Source organism: Thermobia domestica, chromosome 10 (genome assembly GCF_964235325.1).
Source record: "Thermobia domestica chromosome 10, izTheDome1.hap1.1, whole genome shotgun sequence".
Classification (NCBI taxonomy): Eukaryota; Metazoa; Arthropoda; class Insecta; order Zygentoma; family Lepismatidae; genus Thermobia; species Thermobia domestica.
Genome location: NC_137463.1, coordinates 103566129 through 103583610, shown reverse-complemented (window position 1 = coordinate 103583610; position 17482 = coordinate 103566129). Strand labels below are relative to the sequence as shown.

Below are 17482 nucleotides of genomic sequence, written 5' to 3'. Positions count from 1 at the left end.
AGCTTAGCATCCAGCCATGATTCGTTTTTCGTTAAGAAATAATCTTCCCGGCCCTTCGCCTCACAAAATTTAGTCTTTAGTTTGGTACATAACACTTTAATAGTTGACTTCATGGTTTCCGGTATTTTAACAGGATGCCCACTCTTTTCACTTAGAGACTTTTCCAGATTCTCAACTATGACGTTGATGTCGCACTTTAAATGCTGCTTTATTTCCAAAAAGATTTCTTTTCTGGAATACTGCATGGTATTAGTATCACTAGCAGAAATTGAAAAGAAAATGAAGCTTTCAACATCATATCATAACATACAATCAATAGCATTAGAAAACGGAATAAAATATCGCGTAATTATTCACCAAAAATTTCTACTTCTGTATATCAATTTTGCAATTTACTTCATATTGGGCTCAACATTTAGAATTTTCAAATTTTGACATCATATTCGTAATCAGCAATGTCAATTACTATACAAAACCAAGTTTCATCCAAATTGAACACTATTAAGAATTTTCCTGCACTTTTAAATATAAATATGAAAAATTGAAATATTGCAGCCGTGTCTCCATCTGTTGTTCATTGACGGAATAGAAGCTAGTAGAAGGAGTTTGCCGTTTTATCTTGAAGTTAATATAGCCTAGCTTAGAAAAAAAAGGGTAACTGAGTGGAACTCCGTGGAACTTTTAACTTATCTCTTGCTTTCAACTAAATTATATGATTTTTTAAAATTATTTTTCACTATAATTCTTAATTCAAATAACAATGGTTTATACATCATATAACAAGTGACTATGCATTTATAATTCAGTACATACCTTGCTGAACACCCTCCATTTTCAATATTTGGAATCAGTGTTGACTGCAAACTTGTATCCACGTTTGAACATGCACTTTATTGTTCGTGGATATATCCTAACGCGACACTAATAAACGAACTCCACATTTGACCTTCTGCGTCCCTTCAACAAACAACAGCTGACCGATCCCATTGCCGGATTTCAGTAGTGCCAACAATACTCTAGCCAACCCAAAAGATAAAAATCACTAAATCGAACCTTTAATTTTTGGACTTTTGTCCACGTTTTCGACATTTCGTCCCACTGTGCGACGTGACTTCTCAATAGCTGTAACTGGAGTTGTTCACGGCCGTTTCTGAAAACTTTTTACTTTACAAATACTAAAAGAGAATTATAGATTCATCCATTTTTGGGGTAGCTATCTATGCATAAGCAAATTATTAACATGTCCTTGAAAAGAAAAAGTATTCTACAATTTACTATAAATCTAAAATCACTTTGATCTTGGTTTACGCGTTACATCGATTTTAAACAGCTGAAGTACACAATTCTGCGCAGTCAAAAGGAATTCCACCTCCGTGTTGGACAGGTCTTGGTTAATACAAATTAATTATATGAATACGTTCATTTAGTTACATGAATACATACACATACATTTCAAAATACTTTTCCGCTAAGCACAAGGTTCCGTTACATACAGGAAGATTGTTCTAAGCTAGCAATATCTGACAACAGTTTTATATTGTACTCATTAAATTTTAATTACAAATAAATCTGTATCACAGTTCTTATATGATACATATTATAGTTATCTGAAAATTTAGCAAATAAAACAGAATTATTATAAGTTGTACAGAAATCAATAGGAAACCATTTGTTTGTAAAACATCTGATTTTATATCTAAAACGGACATTTAGAAGGAAACTTTTTAAACTATAACAGGTAACAAAGCCCGTGGTCATTTAATGATATATCTTCTTGTTGTTTGAAGTCTGTCGACTATCTGAATGATTACGAATATGGTCCATAAAACATACAGTGCAAGTGTAATAATTTCTCCTAACTTGGAATATTACTCACCTATCTGGACAATGGCAACTCCTACAAACCTATCCCGGCTAAACTCAGTTCTAAACTTCTCCCTGGCAATAGTACGTTTCAGAGTACCTCGCACACGTGAGATGACAAAGCACAAACTGTTACGAACACTAAATATTCAACTACCTGACACTCGTCATAAAATCAGTGATCTCAAATATCTCTACAAACTCACACATGGCCAGTTCAGATCCGAAACGTTACTCTCAGAATTGTATTTCCGAATTCCATTCAAACAAACACGTAACACACACCTTTTCATATAGTACGACCTAAACTGTCAATAGTTCAACGCTCTCTGTTCTACAGGCTTCCTAAGTTATACAATGAAATATCACATACACCCGTTGATTTATTTAATTCTGAAACTGCATATACCTCTGCACTACGACGTCATTTTAATGGATAAATTCTAGTCAGCTATTGTCAACCTTTGTTATTACTTGATGTTTATTATTATTATTATTATTATTATTATTATTATTATTATTATTATTATTATTATTATTATTATTATTATTATTATTATTATTATTATTATTATTGGTATTGCATTATGTTTCATCTCTTAGATTTATTAGATATTCCAGCGTAAACTGGCGTTCAGCTGTACTTGGAATTATGTTTGTAAGTAAAAATTAATTAAATAAATAAACAAATAAAATAATCCTCAGTGGGATGGAATACAATCTCCAAAGTACAAGCAGAAGATTAAAAAAAATTAAGCAATTACGTTTCCGCAACCAGTTATTTGATTACTCATGTATTTTTGTTTTAATGTGTGCATATAGTTGGCGTTAAATTGGTAGGAAACTGCTTTGTATAACGCAGGCCTGTAGTTTTATTAACCTGGATTAAAAACTTATTCTCAATTGCTGTAATTATATTATTATTACTATTAATTTAATGGAGTCTCAACTAATATTATATATATACTAGATTTACACATCGAAAGCTACCAAAGATGTTCCATCTTCGCTTGACGCATTTTGTGATTTTGTATATTAAAATTATACACCTTTTGAAAATAAAAGCTATACATATTCACGTCACATCCTGTACAAATTACTTAATACTGTGTGTCTCTTACGCATATACAAAGGAAAACGTCGTTTTGGACTAATTACAAGGATGTGTAAGCCAGCGCTGATAACACTATAGAATTGTATAGTCAGTAAATTATAGCTTACAATTAAACTTCGCTCTACGATATAGAAACCAACGAAGGATTTTTATGTGTAGTAGGAAAAAAAACTGTCGTGATCTGTTACGGGTGAGCGCAAGATCCGGTTGCTGTACGTAATTACTCTGTTCCTTATCTTGGGAATTCTTCTCTTCTCCTTAAAATTTATTTTGTTCTGTTGATTATATTTTAACACCAAGGACACAAAACTCATACATTATGAATCTTTTGAATAAACGCATACACAAGTCTGTAAATTGGCATTTCTTGAGAAGAAATTATTTTGCTCCACTTTCCCTTTAACCTGCGACGCGCATGCGTGCTGGAAGCCTTTAGCCATCTGTTCAGGATCAGGTGAAGAACACTAACAATTCTTTGGAGTGTTGAAGAAGTAGCTATTAGTAGAAGACAATGTGCCGTTACATCTGCAAGTCGTGCAGGTAATATACGCGTGTGAAGACAACCCTCTTTGGTTTTTCTCTCTAAGTTTTAAGAGTACCTAACTATTCATATTATTAACACGTGGTTTCCACCAATATGGACAAATTACAAATTGTGTGTTGTTTATTTATTTTTATGAGTGGTGTTACTAGTCAACGGATGAAAAGTTTGTCAGTGATACCTGAATACTTACGTGCCGAAATTGAAAGAACTATTGACCAATTGTGGGACAAAGCAATCAACCCAGGACTGTCAGAATGGGCCATTATACGAGAGTTGAAATCCGTGTCCAGGGAAGTGGAAGACGCTTCAGAAATGTCGCCGAACTTAGGTAAAGTGCCAGATTTAGGTGAAGTTTCTTCGACGTGGGTGCGTAGGTGGGAAACAATAGTACAAGAAAGCGAATCTGTGGAAGAATATTTTGCTCGATTGAGGCAGGCTCAGGAAAAGGGAGCTGGACGACTGGATTTACCAAAGGATGCTATGGACAAAGTTCCACGTATCCCGGAGAAAATTCGACAATTGGTCACACGTGGGAAAGAAGGCGGCTTATACCGGCACCTTGCTAGAGTTTTACAAGTGAGTATATATGTATATTATCTATTCAAAACTTACTCTCAATACGTAAACTGATCTAATACCATGTTTTTCTCTGCAGCTACTTTACTTGCAATTCCATACTTGTCACGTAGCTAGGCAGGTAGGCAGTCTCTGAAAAAAACAAACCCGTACTTCTGCTCATGTAATCTGCTCTTATGCATAGGAACATGTCATTGGCTATTGACCCAACCTTTTTCTCCCCCTAAATCATCTCTAAAGAAATGTCAATGACCATTGTTTCTTGGATGTTTAATATTTGTGTGTGTTTTTGTGCAATCAAGTTCGATAACCAAGCAAACTGGTTCAGTAACATCGGATTGGCCTTGTAAATCTCGTTTGGAATGAAGAGTATACTCCTAGCATACTTCGCCGGCAAATGTCATCCATCCAACTATACATACAGTATGTCAATACATGTCAGTAAGCGTAGCTTAAAGCATAGCGTTACTTCCATTTATACACACACACACGCACACATTAATATATACATAGTTTCTTTATTTTTTCCGAAATAAGAAAAATAATACTTTAGAGTGAGATGTAGTGGAAAGCTTTTGTTTTTTCAGTAGAAAAGGGTCAATTTTAATGGATCCATGAATACTTCCGAAGGATTTCCAGTAAAAAGTTTTCTTTTTCTTTCTTTCTTTCTTTCTTTTTCTATTTTTTAAATCAGGTATACTCCAGAGGAAGCTGTAGAAGAGTCAATTTTTAGGAATGAGAAGTGCATTGAAAGGAGTTTGTATAAAACGATCACTTTTTAGGGATCAAACATACTTCGGAGCGAGTTACATTAGAGAAGGTCAATTCTTTAGGAACCAGAAATACTTCGGTGGGAGCTTCAGTACAAAAGAGTTGAGTGAGTTTAACTCGAGGCTATATGAGACAGGACCTACTGATTAACGTGGAATCCGAACCACATGAATTCTCGCCGGGACTCGAACCCGGGCTTCCCACGCCAAAGGCGCGTACACTAACCGCTTAGCCACGAAGGAGCTCTTCAGTACAAAAGAATTAGGGTTTCTTTCTTTTTTCTTTGAAGTGGAAATATTTTGGGGAGATTGCAATAGAAAAAGGTATATTCTTTTAGGAACCAGAATCAGCATATCTTATTGTAAGATTATGATAACATTTTAATGTCAATAATTATTAAAAAATCAATACGTTCCAAGTTAAAAATGGATTCTTTCCTTTGCAATTTCCTAGTATTGCTGACTGTTAAGGGTGTTGAATACTTCCGCCATCTTTGCTTTTCAGCCCATTGATTTATATGGGGAAGTATTCTACTTTTGTTGAAATGAACGAGGATTTTAGCAATTTGATTTACTGATTTCTTCTTCAGCTCTACTTATGTCCCTTACTTTGTGAACAATTAGATTGTTATACATATTTTTAATACTGAGAAGAAAAGAATATTGGAAATTTAAGGAATATTACATTTATTCTTACTAATATATAAAATAACGTGTGTGTAATCAAATTTTCGCAAAAAGGAGTCACCCATAGCCACCAAATGCTGTACAGAGATTAGGGATGGCCAATTCCGGAATTTTTACTTTCTGTAATCCGGAAAGCAAAATCGGAAAAATTCCGAATTTCGGAAAAATTTTAGAATTCATAAAAAAATTCTGATTTCGGAAAAATTCCAGAATTTTTCCGAAATCCGGAAAATTTTGTCCATCCCTAATAGAGACAGATGTTCACCATATTTAATCGCATACAAATCAGTTTTCTACATTTTCAACTTGAGGGAGGATTGGAAAGAGAGAGAAGTTTTGAAGGTTCAAAAAGCATAGTGTATCTCAGACGCCCTTCAAGTTAGACAACCTAAACTACTCTGCTGTGTTGGAGGTTGCATACAGTTCAGTATGTGCTACGAACGAGCTCTTCTTCTAGTAAATAATACGGTAAAAAGTCGTTTTGATAAAACAAAATGTATTTAAATATACCCGAAGAAGAAAACAACAAAATCACATAACTAAAATCTGTTCATTTCAAAGAAAAGAGAAAAATATTCCATATGAATTAAAGGGCTGAAAACAAAGATATCACATGTATTCAACATGGTTAAGATGAATAAGAAATCTAAATCATTTTATCTTTTCAATGTCGATCAGTACGATACTCTTACATAAATTTTGTTCGCTATTTTTGTTGAAACGTAATTACATAAGACTTAAGGTACTGTGCCAATATGTCAAAAACAATTAATACACTTCAAAGAGTAATTGTTACGAGATATAAACTGTTTTCCGCATTTTCCTTAGTTCGTAATTTCTAAGAAAGATTGGAATGAGGATATAAATAATCTTATTTTCTCTTAATTGTCAATTGAACTTTCATTTCTAGTCGTCATATTATATATTATATTAAATTATATTAGCATATTATATATTAACTAATATTAATGTATACATATCAGTTTCTTCCGTATTTTGGCACTAAATATCAATTTTCCCCTACTTTAAAGAACTCACTCTAACATTCAATATAATCCTAGTAGGAAAAACACATTTCCTTTCAAAGATCTCAATAAAACTTGATCAATCCTTTATATACAGTAGCAGTTACATACTGCCCTTGACCAACAAAACATTAATGAACTAATTCGTGACAGTTTTGTAAAATTTTACGTATAGTTATAATGTAAGTAATCGTAATCAGAGATTAGAAAATTGAGACTTTTTGTAACTATTTGGTTATGAGTTTATATGCTGAAATTTAACATACGCACTATTTCAAGACATAGCATAGTAATTTGATATCAAATTTCAAGGTGGAGGAAAATTGAGCCCTTACAATTTTTCCTTTGCATATAGCCTTGATCTGGTGTGTTTTAAAGAATGATACCCATTTCATCAATGAAACCAAGGAGGTATTCATTATTTTCGCATTGACTTAATGTCTCGTTGTTACATGGGGCTCTAATTCGTTAGTGTTATATATTTCTAAGTATCCATAGCGAAATTAATAATTTGAAGGTTGATAATAATGATAGTTCAAACTATACAAAGAAGACGCTTTATTTGATGATAAAGTAACTTCACTTGCATGTTTGTATTTCTAATGGGTAGGCAAATAGAATTCGGTTCTGCTCTTCTCAAGAAATACATAAGAAAAACTAGACTGGAACACCCTAGATTAGAAATTTCACATGGACCTAAGAATTCCTTACTTTCACCCAACTCATTAACACAGGTTAGCTCTAATGAACTGCAGTAATTTTAACATCAAAACAAATTTACATTCTCGAAATATAGCGAAATTAATTTGCAAAGCAGATAATAAACATGCTCATTATTCATAATACGATATAAGCATACAGTAGTTTAGAAATGCAACTCACCATTAGCATTTATGATTATGGCTTGTACGTTAAAGAGAACAATAACACTCTAGCGTAGATGAAAGCACTGCCAATAAAATTACTGATGAGATGATAAACTAAAAGGAATCCGGATCCTTAACGTTTGTACACTATTAAACTCTTATGTTGAAACTACGAGTTCATATTATTAGAAACGCTATAGCTTAATTCCGAATACTAGATATGTCATACTTCAGTCAGGAGGAACGATATCCTACTGAAATTGAAAGGAACGAGATAGATAAGATATTTGGGACCACCCTATGAATCAAACAATTTCTGCTAACTAAGCCTATATCTATACCTGAGAACATGAACTACCAAAGTCCAATTTTGGCGAAAATGAGTTAAAACCAGTTTTGTATATCTTTCGGAGGTTTGCAACGAATGGTTAGTTGTGTTTTGTTCTATACGAACTGATGACGTATTTAACCAATATATAATATAGTATGTCCAATATATATTTAGTGCTTAAGTAAGTATTTTTGCAGTTTTCTGAAAAAAAGGATTTGTGACTTACGCACTTCAAGCTCTCAGGTACAGGTACAGATATAATACACTTCAGATGTCATCGGTTGACCAAAACTAGGCTGGGGTAGTTTTTCCCCGTTACTACAATTTCAAGTTTATTATAGGCCTATTCTTCGTGTGTAAGTGAAATCTGCCGAGGATTGAGTACAATGACAAATGGACTTAATATAATTAGACAAATGGCGAAACAGAGGATGATTGACAGGCATAGAAACAAACAAAATGTTATTGAATATTACGCCATGAGCTATCAATTTAACATGATTCTTGTAGTTCACGATTTCTGAATGAAATGAAATATTTCAGTTTTACTTGCCACGATTATGACTGGAGACTAAAGGAGACTGTGATTATGAGAATGAATGAAATTTTGGAATGGAGGAAGTGGGCAGGAACGGGAAAACTCCGAAACACACACACACAAAGTTTTGTCCACGACAAAGCTCACTTGGCGCGAGGCTGGGATCAAACCAGGAACCCCACGCACCCCAGATGAACACTCCTCCAATGAGCACCGCGCTCCATTCAAGATTTTTTATAGCTGTTTCTAAGATTCAATTTTACAAGATATTCCTGCCTTTTTACTTCAGTGATAGTTAATCTGCATAAAAGCAGAAAATCAACACATGATGTCCGTAAGTGAAATATGTAAATGTAATAAACAATAAAATAAATCTCTTCAACGGCGTAAAATGCATTAAGAAATATTCAGCAAAGAGCGTCTTTGGCACATTTTCCATTGCCAAAAGACGTCTTGAGTAAAGTCTTATTATTATTATTATTATTATTATTATTATTATTATTATTATTATTATTATTATTATTATTATTATTATTTTACTGCATCAAATGAGGAAACGCTAGGAATAGTATAGGAGAAAATTGGTGGATTAATTGATGAATTAATTACAAGCCTGAAGGGGTCCCTGGTTCATTCGAAGGCCATTGTGAGTTATGGTGGATAATACCGTATCCGTGGATTTCAACTTATAGTTTCACTCTCACGTATATGTGTGTGTATGTGGCTTTAATTCTCGGTAACTACTGGCCGAATCTAAACCAAATTTGCTGGGCAAGGTAAGTAGTCCATCGTCTAAGACAGGGTTTCTCAACCTGGTGGTCGCGAAGATAAGCAAAAGAGAAAAATGATTGGAATCTAATACCGGAAAATATTTTTAAATATTGAGTTTTGTTCTGATATATTTATTTTTATATACGTATACTGTTAAGAACAATAAAAAATAGATCAAATAAACATTTTCAACAGGTGCAGACTTATTTAAAAACCAATTTAAATGAAAGAGTACGATATGAAACTAATGGGAGCTGTATATTGAAATGCCAGAAAAATACAAATGCAACAAAACCTGCATATTGAAATACAATTAAAATTGAAAACACTAATCCGCAATAGCTGTGTTACGCTTGTTGATAAATCAACAATGGACAAATTATTGTTCTGTCAGCAATAAAAGGGATTATTTTTGTTCAGGATCTTTTGTTGTTCTTTGCAGAATTGTGCATGTACGTGTGTGTGTGAGCGAATAGTCTTTTTTCCAGCAAGCTGGTCACAAGGAAGGTATATTTTTGGTGTGGGTCTTTTACTTGTTTCCTAAATTTTAAATGTAAACAAGTTGCTTCTTAAAAGTGATTGGTGATACTGAGCACATACACAACAATACCAAATTCACAACTATATGAGGTAACTCAAAGTTGTGGCCTCTCGAAAATTAAAATACTCAATAACTTTTAGAACAATTGTCCAATTTTTTTAAAACCAAAATTAGAAATCGCTTTATTTTTTTAATCATATAACCCAAGTTTAAGGGAGTTATGAAGTTTTAAAATTTTCAAACAGCCTGCATTTTGAAACAATATGACGGATTGGATTCGATATTGGCAATATGAATGAACTGACCAAATTTGGTTTTAATCTATTCACTTTTAGTGAAGTTACTGTATCCACTACATACAAGAAATGGATTCTACTATTATAGGAAACAGATGGATATCGTGAGATCGCAATAGGTACATTAAAAATCCCACACAAACTTATTAGAAAGCAGAAATAAGAGAGTCGCTGGCAAGAGGATGTGATAAAATGAAAGGTGATAGAGAGAGAGAGAGAGAGAGAGAGAGAATTCCACTAATAATTTTTTAGCGACTTTTCACCCGAAATTGGGGTCATTTCATCTCCCATTTAGCGACTTTTTGTGTCAACTTGTTGGCAACACTGGCAAGCTATACTACATACTGTAATACTCTATATACATTGCTACATACTATTGGTGACACTCTCATCAAATCTCGCATACTTAAGGCAACGAAAATTGTACTTGGGGAAGAAAGCCAGAAAAAGAGAGAAAATATCGGTTTCAGAATATATTGTGAAATGTAAAATTAATGAAATGTCCTTGGATTTAAAACATTAGGTAGTTGAAAAGTTTTTTTTTTTTTTTTTTTTCTGCAGTATGAAAATTCCATGGATGTATCTCTGTGTTGCCATTTAATAGTGTACTGTCGGTTCGAAAAATGTGAAGAAGTTACTGGAAGACATATTGTTTTTAAAAACTTTGAACACATCATCCAAAGGTTCTGATTTTTTCTGCTATCGGTAATTTTTTGTTGGAAGTTATTTATCTTTAAACATAGTTGTAGGAATATGTACTTAATTTATAAAGCTAATAAAAGACAGAAATCCTACAATTACTGTCTCGCACTACTTAATTCACAGGCAACCAGTGTTGCCACACTTGGTACCATTGTACCAAATTCAGCCCTTTTTGTCATTCATCGGCCCGTTGGTACCACGCTCGCATTTTCAGCCCCTTTTGTGAAAAAGTTGGTACAATTCTACCAAATTCAGCACTATTTAATAAATACTTGTCACATTTTCAAAAGTGTCAGTAAGACTTTTCCTACATCTCACGTTACTCATACTGTGAGTTGGACAAGTGCTGTTGAACATGAGGTGTGATGTCATGTATTTTGTCTTATGTGTGTTATGTGTATGTGTACTATCTTACTGCACATGAGCTGTGATGTTATATGCTTCCTGTTTCTGAATATGTATTATGTGTATGTGTGGTGCACTAGTTAGAAATAATAGATACCATTGTGACTTAAAATTATTAATAATGTGTTGTGATGTCTTTCAGGGAAAATTTTAGGACCCTGAACCGGTTTTACATTTTTACAAAGTCAGTTTAGTTACCTTATATTCTTCTTACAGTCTATTATTCTCCTTCGGTAGTGACATAAGTAAGAATAAGGTACAATAATTTATATGTTTAATATTTTATTATAACGTACTGTTAAACACACAAACTCGCTCGGAAATGATTGATTTGTTCCTCGTTTTATATATTTTTTCATATATGGGCATAACACCGTATTGGTTTATTGCTCACTTTGAAATAAAGGCGCGTTTGGTTTCCTTACAATACATACCGAAGATAATTATTTTCCTTTTTAATTTGCGGCCTCTATTATACTTCCTACGTGCGAGAAAAGTTTCATTTACTTCCACGGTTGTTCAGGGTCTTCCTATTTGGATGTTTTAAAAAGAGCATTTTCTTGATTTGGACTCTTGGAAGAGGGGGGGGGGTGTTCTAGAACTTTACCTCTTTTAGTTTCGTGATTGTATACCAGTGTAATATTTACCGTATATTACACTGGTATACAATAAGGAATTCAGCCATTTTTGTTTTAATTTGGTACTATTTTTCAGCCCACTCCAAAGCTAGGACTGTGGCAACACTGCAGGCAAACCTTAGCTGCAAAAACTTTACTGAAGAACCTGTTATTGAGTATTAAAGTTTATGTATAGTATATACAATGGGAGCAATATCTTCCTGACATGGAAGAAATTCTTCTTTGATGAACCGGGAAAACTACTTGAAGAGATGGGAATTCCATCTCATCCTCCATGTTAATTCGAACCTTGTCCATTGTTTTCATAACTCAGTCTAACATAAATAATTGCTGTAGGTATGACGTTTGTAGGGTGAAGAATGTTATTAATGTGCATAGCAGTCCGATGAAAGGATAAGTTTTATCGTAAATAAAATGTTGTTGAAAATAGTGATTGTAGGACAATTAGTTAGTTACGTAACATGTCTTTAGGTTCTAATGATGATTGATTACTGGGATAATCGGTAAGGCCAATAATAACGTTTATAACTTACAAGTGTAAGTGATAGAGGCAGATCACGTAATAAAAGATGTAAAGTAATTAATTAAATATGATATTTGCTAGAATTTGCGATTCTGCAAATGGTTTTCGCGTGGCTTTCAAGGGAGAATTTAACACCGATTTCCCAACAGCGTGACATACTTTCCTGTGTAAAACAAAAGGTAAACCCACTTTATGGCCACCCTGTAGATAGCTGAATTACAGGTCGCATGCCACTCGGCTCGGCTATGAAAATTTCTGTATACAACAGTTCTCATACATTATTTTTACACTTTCACTCATTTAATACAGTTACTTACTCACACACAGCCAGAATTTATGTCGTACCTAATTAATATTCATCTTAGCACGATTTTACTTCTGATTCCGTGTGTCAGACCTCATTAAACATCGCTTTTCGCAGCTTAGTTCAAGAATACTAAAGACTGTTAAACTGTACGCGCTGGGTAATGATCCTTGATTAAAGAAGTTTTTACGAAAGTTTGTTTTAACTTTCCTTAGAACATATTCTACGCTAGAAGTACACATTGCTATTATTTCAGCGTTGGGGGACATCACGTGTCCGTATTTATGCGGACATTTTAGAAGCAATGAAACGAGTAGAAGGCTAAAAACGAGTAGATTATACTGAAGAGAGAGAAAGAATTTTAAAAAAAGTTGGATCTCCAGAGTTACAATGCTTCGTACAATTTGCTATTTAAATCATATTGAAGTTGTTTTAAACTTTTATGTTGTTCTTTAAAACGAGTAAATTCGTGTCAAGTGTATTTTTTTTTTTTTAATGTTGTGCTTTGTCCCCTGAAGCTAAGATAGATTAAACTGCAATTATGTCATTCTTGTGCTGGGCATGTTGTTTATATACCAGCGTATTTTTTAAGTTTTGCGTAGCAATTTGCAGTAAGATTTAAATTTACATCGCAATTTATAAATTTTGTATCCCATTTTCGACAACAAGCAGATTGAAATAATTTATTTTACTGTTTTCACTTGAGTTGAGTTGATTTTGAGTTTAACGTTCCTTTCAGCAGCGAGGGTATATGAAACGGGACCTACTAATTAACGTGGAATCCGAACCACATAAGCTCCCGTTTATTGTTTTATGTGAGCATGTAATAATAAGAATAAACAGTTTTTATGTAACAAACACGTCTGATAATGAAAAGTAAAATAGAAAAAATGCATATATATGTAGATATATTGAAGTACTAACTTTGTCGTTTTCCAGTAACTTTGTTAACCATGCGGCCGCGGCAGCTCAGTGGTAGAGCGTTTACCTCTGGTGCGTGAGGTCCCTGGTTCGATCCCAGCTCACGCCAAGTGAACTTTGTAGTGACAAGCACCGTATTCATGGGTTTTTCTAGGTTATCCCGTTTCCTCCCACTTTATTTATTCCAGCATTGCATTCATTTCTCATCATCACCGTCTCCTTTAGCCTACCCAGGATAACCAAAGCTGCAAGATTTCATTTTTTGTTATTACCTAAATAGTATCTGGTTTTGAATGCGTCTACACGGAGCTTTGTAATATGAGGTTCTGTAATCTCGTCAAGACAATAGAAATTAGTATTACCCAGCACACGAAGTGAACCTATATACAAGGGCGCCGTGAGATTTTCAACGGGGGGGGGGGGAGTATGAAGTGACGTTTCAAAAATAGTTTCAAATTTTGCTGTAACTAATGTAAAAAATCTATTGGATTTTCGATATTCTGAAGTACAATTTCCTCTAGGGGGCGAGCGCCCCACCTTGGCACCCTGATGGGCGCCCTTGCCTATATATCCTAGGTGTATATATACAGAAGCACACACAAACACACACACATTATATATATACATATATATATATATATATATATATATATATATATATATATATATATATATATATATATATACAGAAGCACAATAACAATTTCACACAAGATTTAATTATCTAACTTACAGTACACCCAAATGATGACCAATCAATTTTTCCCATTTTTTAAAGGTTGTCAACCGAACACTACCAGTGAAAATCAAGAGGACTTAGCCAAAGAGTAGTTCTACGGAAATAACTATGAAATATGAATATACTATGAAATAACTAGCAGATGTCGTGTGTAAACTCTTTACTTCAGAGCTTACAAAACAGGAGAGAAAAGGGGGTACTTATGAAGTCTCATTTTTTCTCTGCTAGTTATCTAATTTTGCGAAAAGTGAGCTGAGGTCTTGCATTTCGGAAGTCCATTCAGGCGCTTTATTTGCATATACTAGTATAAATAGTCGTGGTGTAAGGATTTAACATTTTGTTAAATGTAAAATTTATTATATCTACTCGAAAACTTTTAAGTATTTCAAGATAGAAATATAACTATTCTTACAAAGCAATATTGCAAATATCCCGGCATTTTTCTCAGGGAAGTTTCAAAAAAGTAGAAACACTTCGGCATACCTAACCGTGGCAAATTCGCACTCACTACCTGGCACCACACCAGCCAAATCATTCGTAACATATGCCAGTAGAAGTACACTACAATGTTAAAAATTCTCATAGAAAGAAATGTTCCATTGTCATTCTAGGTGAGAAAATTAACCCCCAAATTGCTTAATTTCCTAGCACTAATATCTTATATTCGGTTTAAGAGTTCAAAATAAATTTCTAGCGATCTTCCCGATGATAAAACTCCACGGGTGTTTTTTGTTTGTTTCTTTTTTTTTCTGTCGTTCATCAGAGTACACAGACAGACGCAAAAGTACGAGCATACAATGTCTCGTATACATCTAGAGCTAACGTATGTAGCAGAAGACAGTTATTTACTAATTATGATTTACATCGTGGGAAAATTTTACGTAACAAATAACCTTGGAATCAAATTCTGTTCACTTCCGAACTTTTAAAAAGAAATGGAATTCACCCTTTGCATTGCCTAAGAAAACTATTACTTCATAAATTATTTCTGAATCCATTATTTAAAGTTTCAGGACCACAAAATAACGGTTTTGTTTCTACTTAAAAAAAAAAAAATTAAATTAAATTAAATTACTTATTGAACCATTTCCAAGGTTTAGGATGCTCTAACCAGTCTGAAGGCCATATAACGTAACAAGGCCATTGGAATGTTACATATTTTATACAACGAAAACCATTATAAAGCATGCTTTTCATTTCAAGTGCACATGGTGTTGGAAGATATACAATAGGCCTATAAACTTGTAATGTAGAACACGCTCAAACTATCACCCACAAGCTGTTAACACGATGCAACCACTGATTTTATTCAAGCGTTCACTGAACACCGAGATTTCTGTTTTCTTTTCATCTTCCTCTTTTTTTTTTTCTTCTCACAGTTATAACTTTATCTGTCATTACGTTTGCTATCCAATACTTCTTCCTCAACAGCATGAAATGGAATGAAATCTTTACGTCCCACGATTATGCCAGCGAGCTGAAGGATACTGTGATTATGAGAAATTAATGAAATGGTGGAATGAAGGAAGAAGAAGGAAACGGAAGAACCCCGAGAAAACCTACGCACACGATGTTTGTCCACCACAAAGCTCATTTTGCGCAAGCTGGGATCGAACCAAGAACCTCCACGCACCAGAGGTGAACACTCTATCACTGAGCCACCGCGGCCCCTTTCCTCAACAGTAGCAGTAGTGTATGCCTGTAACGTTCATTCACAAGAGGTGTTAAAGTTCAGTTCAAAATTTCCAACCCAAATATTTACCGTATTTTCACTTATATATAAATGCCCCCAAATTTTGAGGCCAAAATTTCAATCATTCACTTTCATTAATCATCCATCCCATTTAATCCAAATCACATACCCGTGGAACGTTATTCACTTCATGGCACTAATCAAAATTTATTTGACCTGCAGTTAAGATGACTTAATAAAGCATCCACCTTTGCAGTCCGGGATTAGCATATTAATCATAGTTTTTCTTTCGCTCTTTCATCTCTTCTTAGGCACAATGAAGAATAGGTAAAACGGTCAACACATTTTTCCTTGAGATATTCCAGTTTTCTCTTCGGGTTCTGTCGTTAGCGTTGTTGCCTTCGGTGCCGAAGACATGGCTTTGATTACCGGTGGAAGCTCATGTGGTTTGATTAGTTGTATATTAACCGGTATATTACGTAACATAGCAATGGTGCTGAAAAGGGAAATTCCGAAACAACCAATCAAACCACTTTTCTCTTCGACGTGATCATTCTTTTAGCAACTACGTCACCATTCATCTCTGGGCCTACGTAGCGTAGTTGCTGATGCTCTCGCCTTTGGTGAGAGCTCTCCCAAGTTTGCTGATGGGGACACTCGGTCGAAAAAGTGTAAATAAATAAATAAATAAATAAAACCTTCAGGCCAGCTATTCTGAACGAGGTTTTCCTCATTCGCACCAGACAAATAGCGGGATTGTACCTCATAATGATTCCAGGAGCTTCGTTCCCTGTTCCTTTTTTCCTTCCCAATTCCCCAGGCAATGTGATTACTGAGGGACTGGGTGCCGGAAGAGAAGGGTGGGGCCCGGGCCCCCTGACTCACGAAAAGTTATACGCAATATAACAAACCACGTACCGGTATATTACATATTAGAAATACCAGATGTAATAGAGCAACCATGGAGATTGTCTCCCTTAGAAAACTTTCTTCAGGTGTCCCTGCCGAGGGACATCATTCCTCATGCGTGACGGGCTAACATGACCATAAATACCGAAAGCCCAGAAATCAAATTCCTAATTCTCATCATTGATCTGCATTTATAAACATTCTTTATTCTCCGAACATTAAGACACTATGCCCGAAATATTTTACTTCATTTCAGTTACTGTCTCTTAAACAGCAATACTAGGAAATAACATTACCTCGGAAAATGCGCCTTGCACTTGTGAGAATGAGAACCATGTCGCCAAAATCGTGACTTCTCTTCCTCACATCACTGTTAGACATTTGAAGCTAACACACAGTGTATGATTAGTTGGTAATTGCGAAGAAACATGTAAAGCCGACGACCGACATACTTCAATACTACTACAGGCATTGTAGCTCCCTCTTTCTTTCCCTCCAGCAGAAGACTTCAAGGTTACAGAATTGAAGGAGAACAGCTTAATCATTTGTCTGTTTACAGCTGTGGGCAATACCTTTCAATTGCTCTGAAAGAAGTTGTTAACTTAAGAATCAAACAACTTAAAGCTGAGAAAGTCTCCTGGCTTTATTTATCCTTGACTCTATGTTTATTTACTTGTGTTTATTGCACGTCTAAGCGAGAGAGGTTTTCAGAATTAGCCTAAATTT

At 34.5% G+C, this 17482-nt stretch overlaps 2 protein-coding genes across 6 annotated transcripts in view; one reads left to right on the top strand and one right to left on the bottom strand.

Moving 5' to 3' along the window:
- The window catches only part of LOC145662613 (uncharacterized), a 450934-nt gene that overhangs the window by 211691 nt on the left and 221761 nt on the right, over positions 1-17482 (bottom strand). The gene's annotated exons all lie outside the window — the stretch shown is intronic.
- LOC145662612 (uncharacterized) overlaps positions 3192-17482 on the top strand; it is a 41707-nt gene continuing 27416 nt past the window's right edge. Inside the window, exon 1 of the mRNA XM_081728340.1 lies at positions 3192-4097. Coding sequence (XP_081584466.1) covers positions 3615-4097 — 483 coding nt within the window. The 5' untranslated portion in view covers positions 3192-3614. The remainder of the gene's footprint in view (positions 4098-17482) is intronic.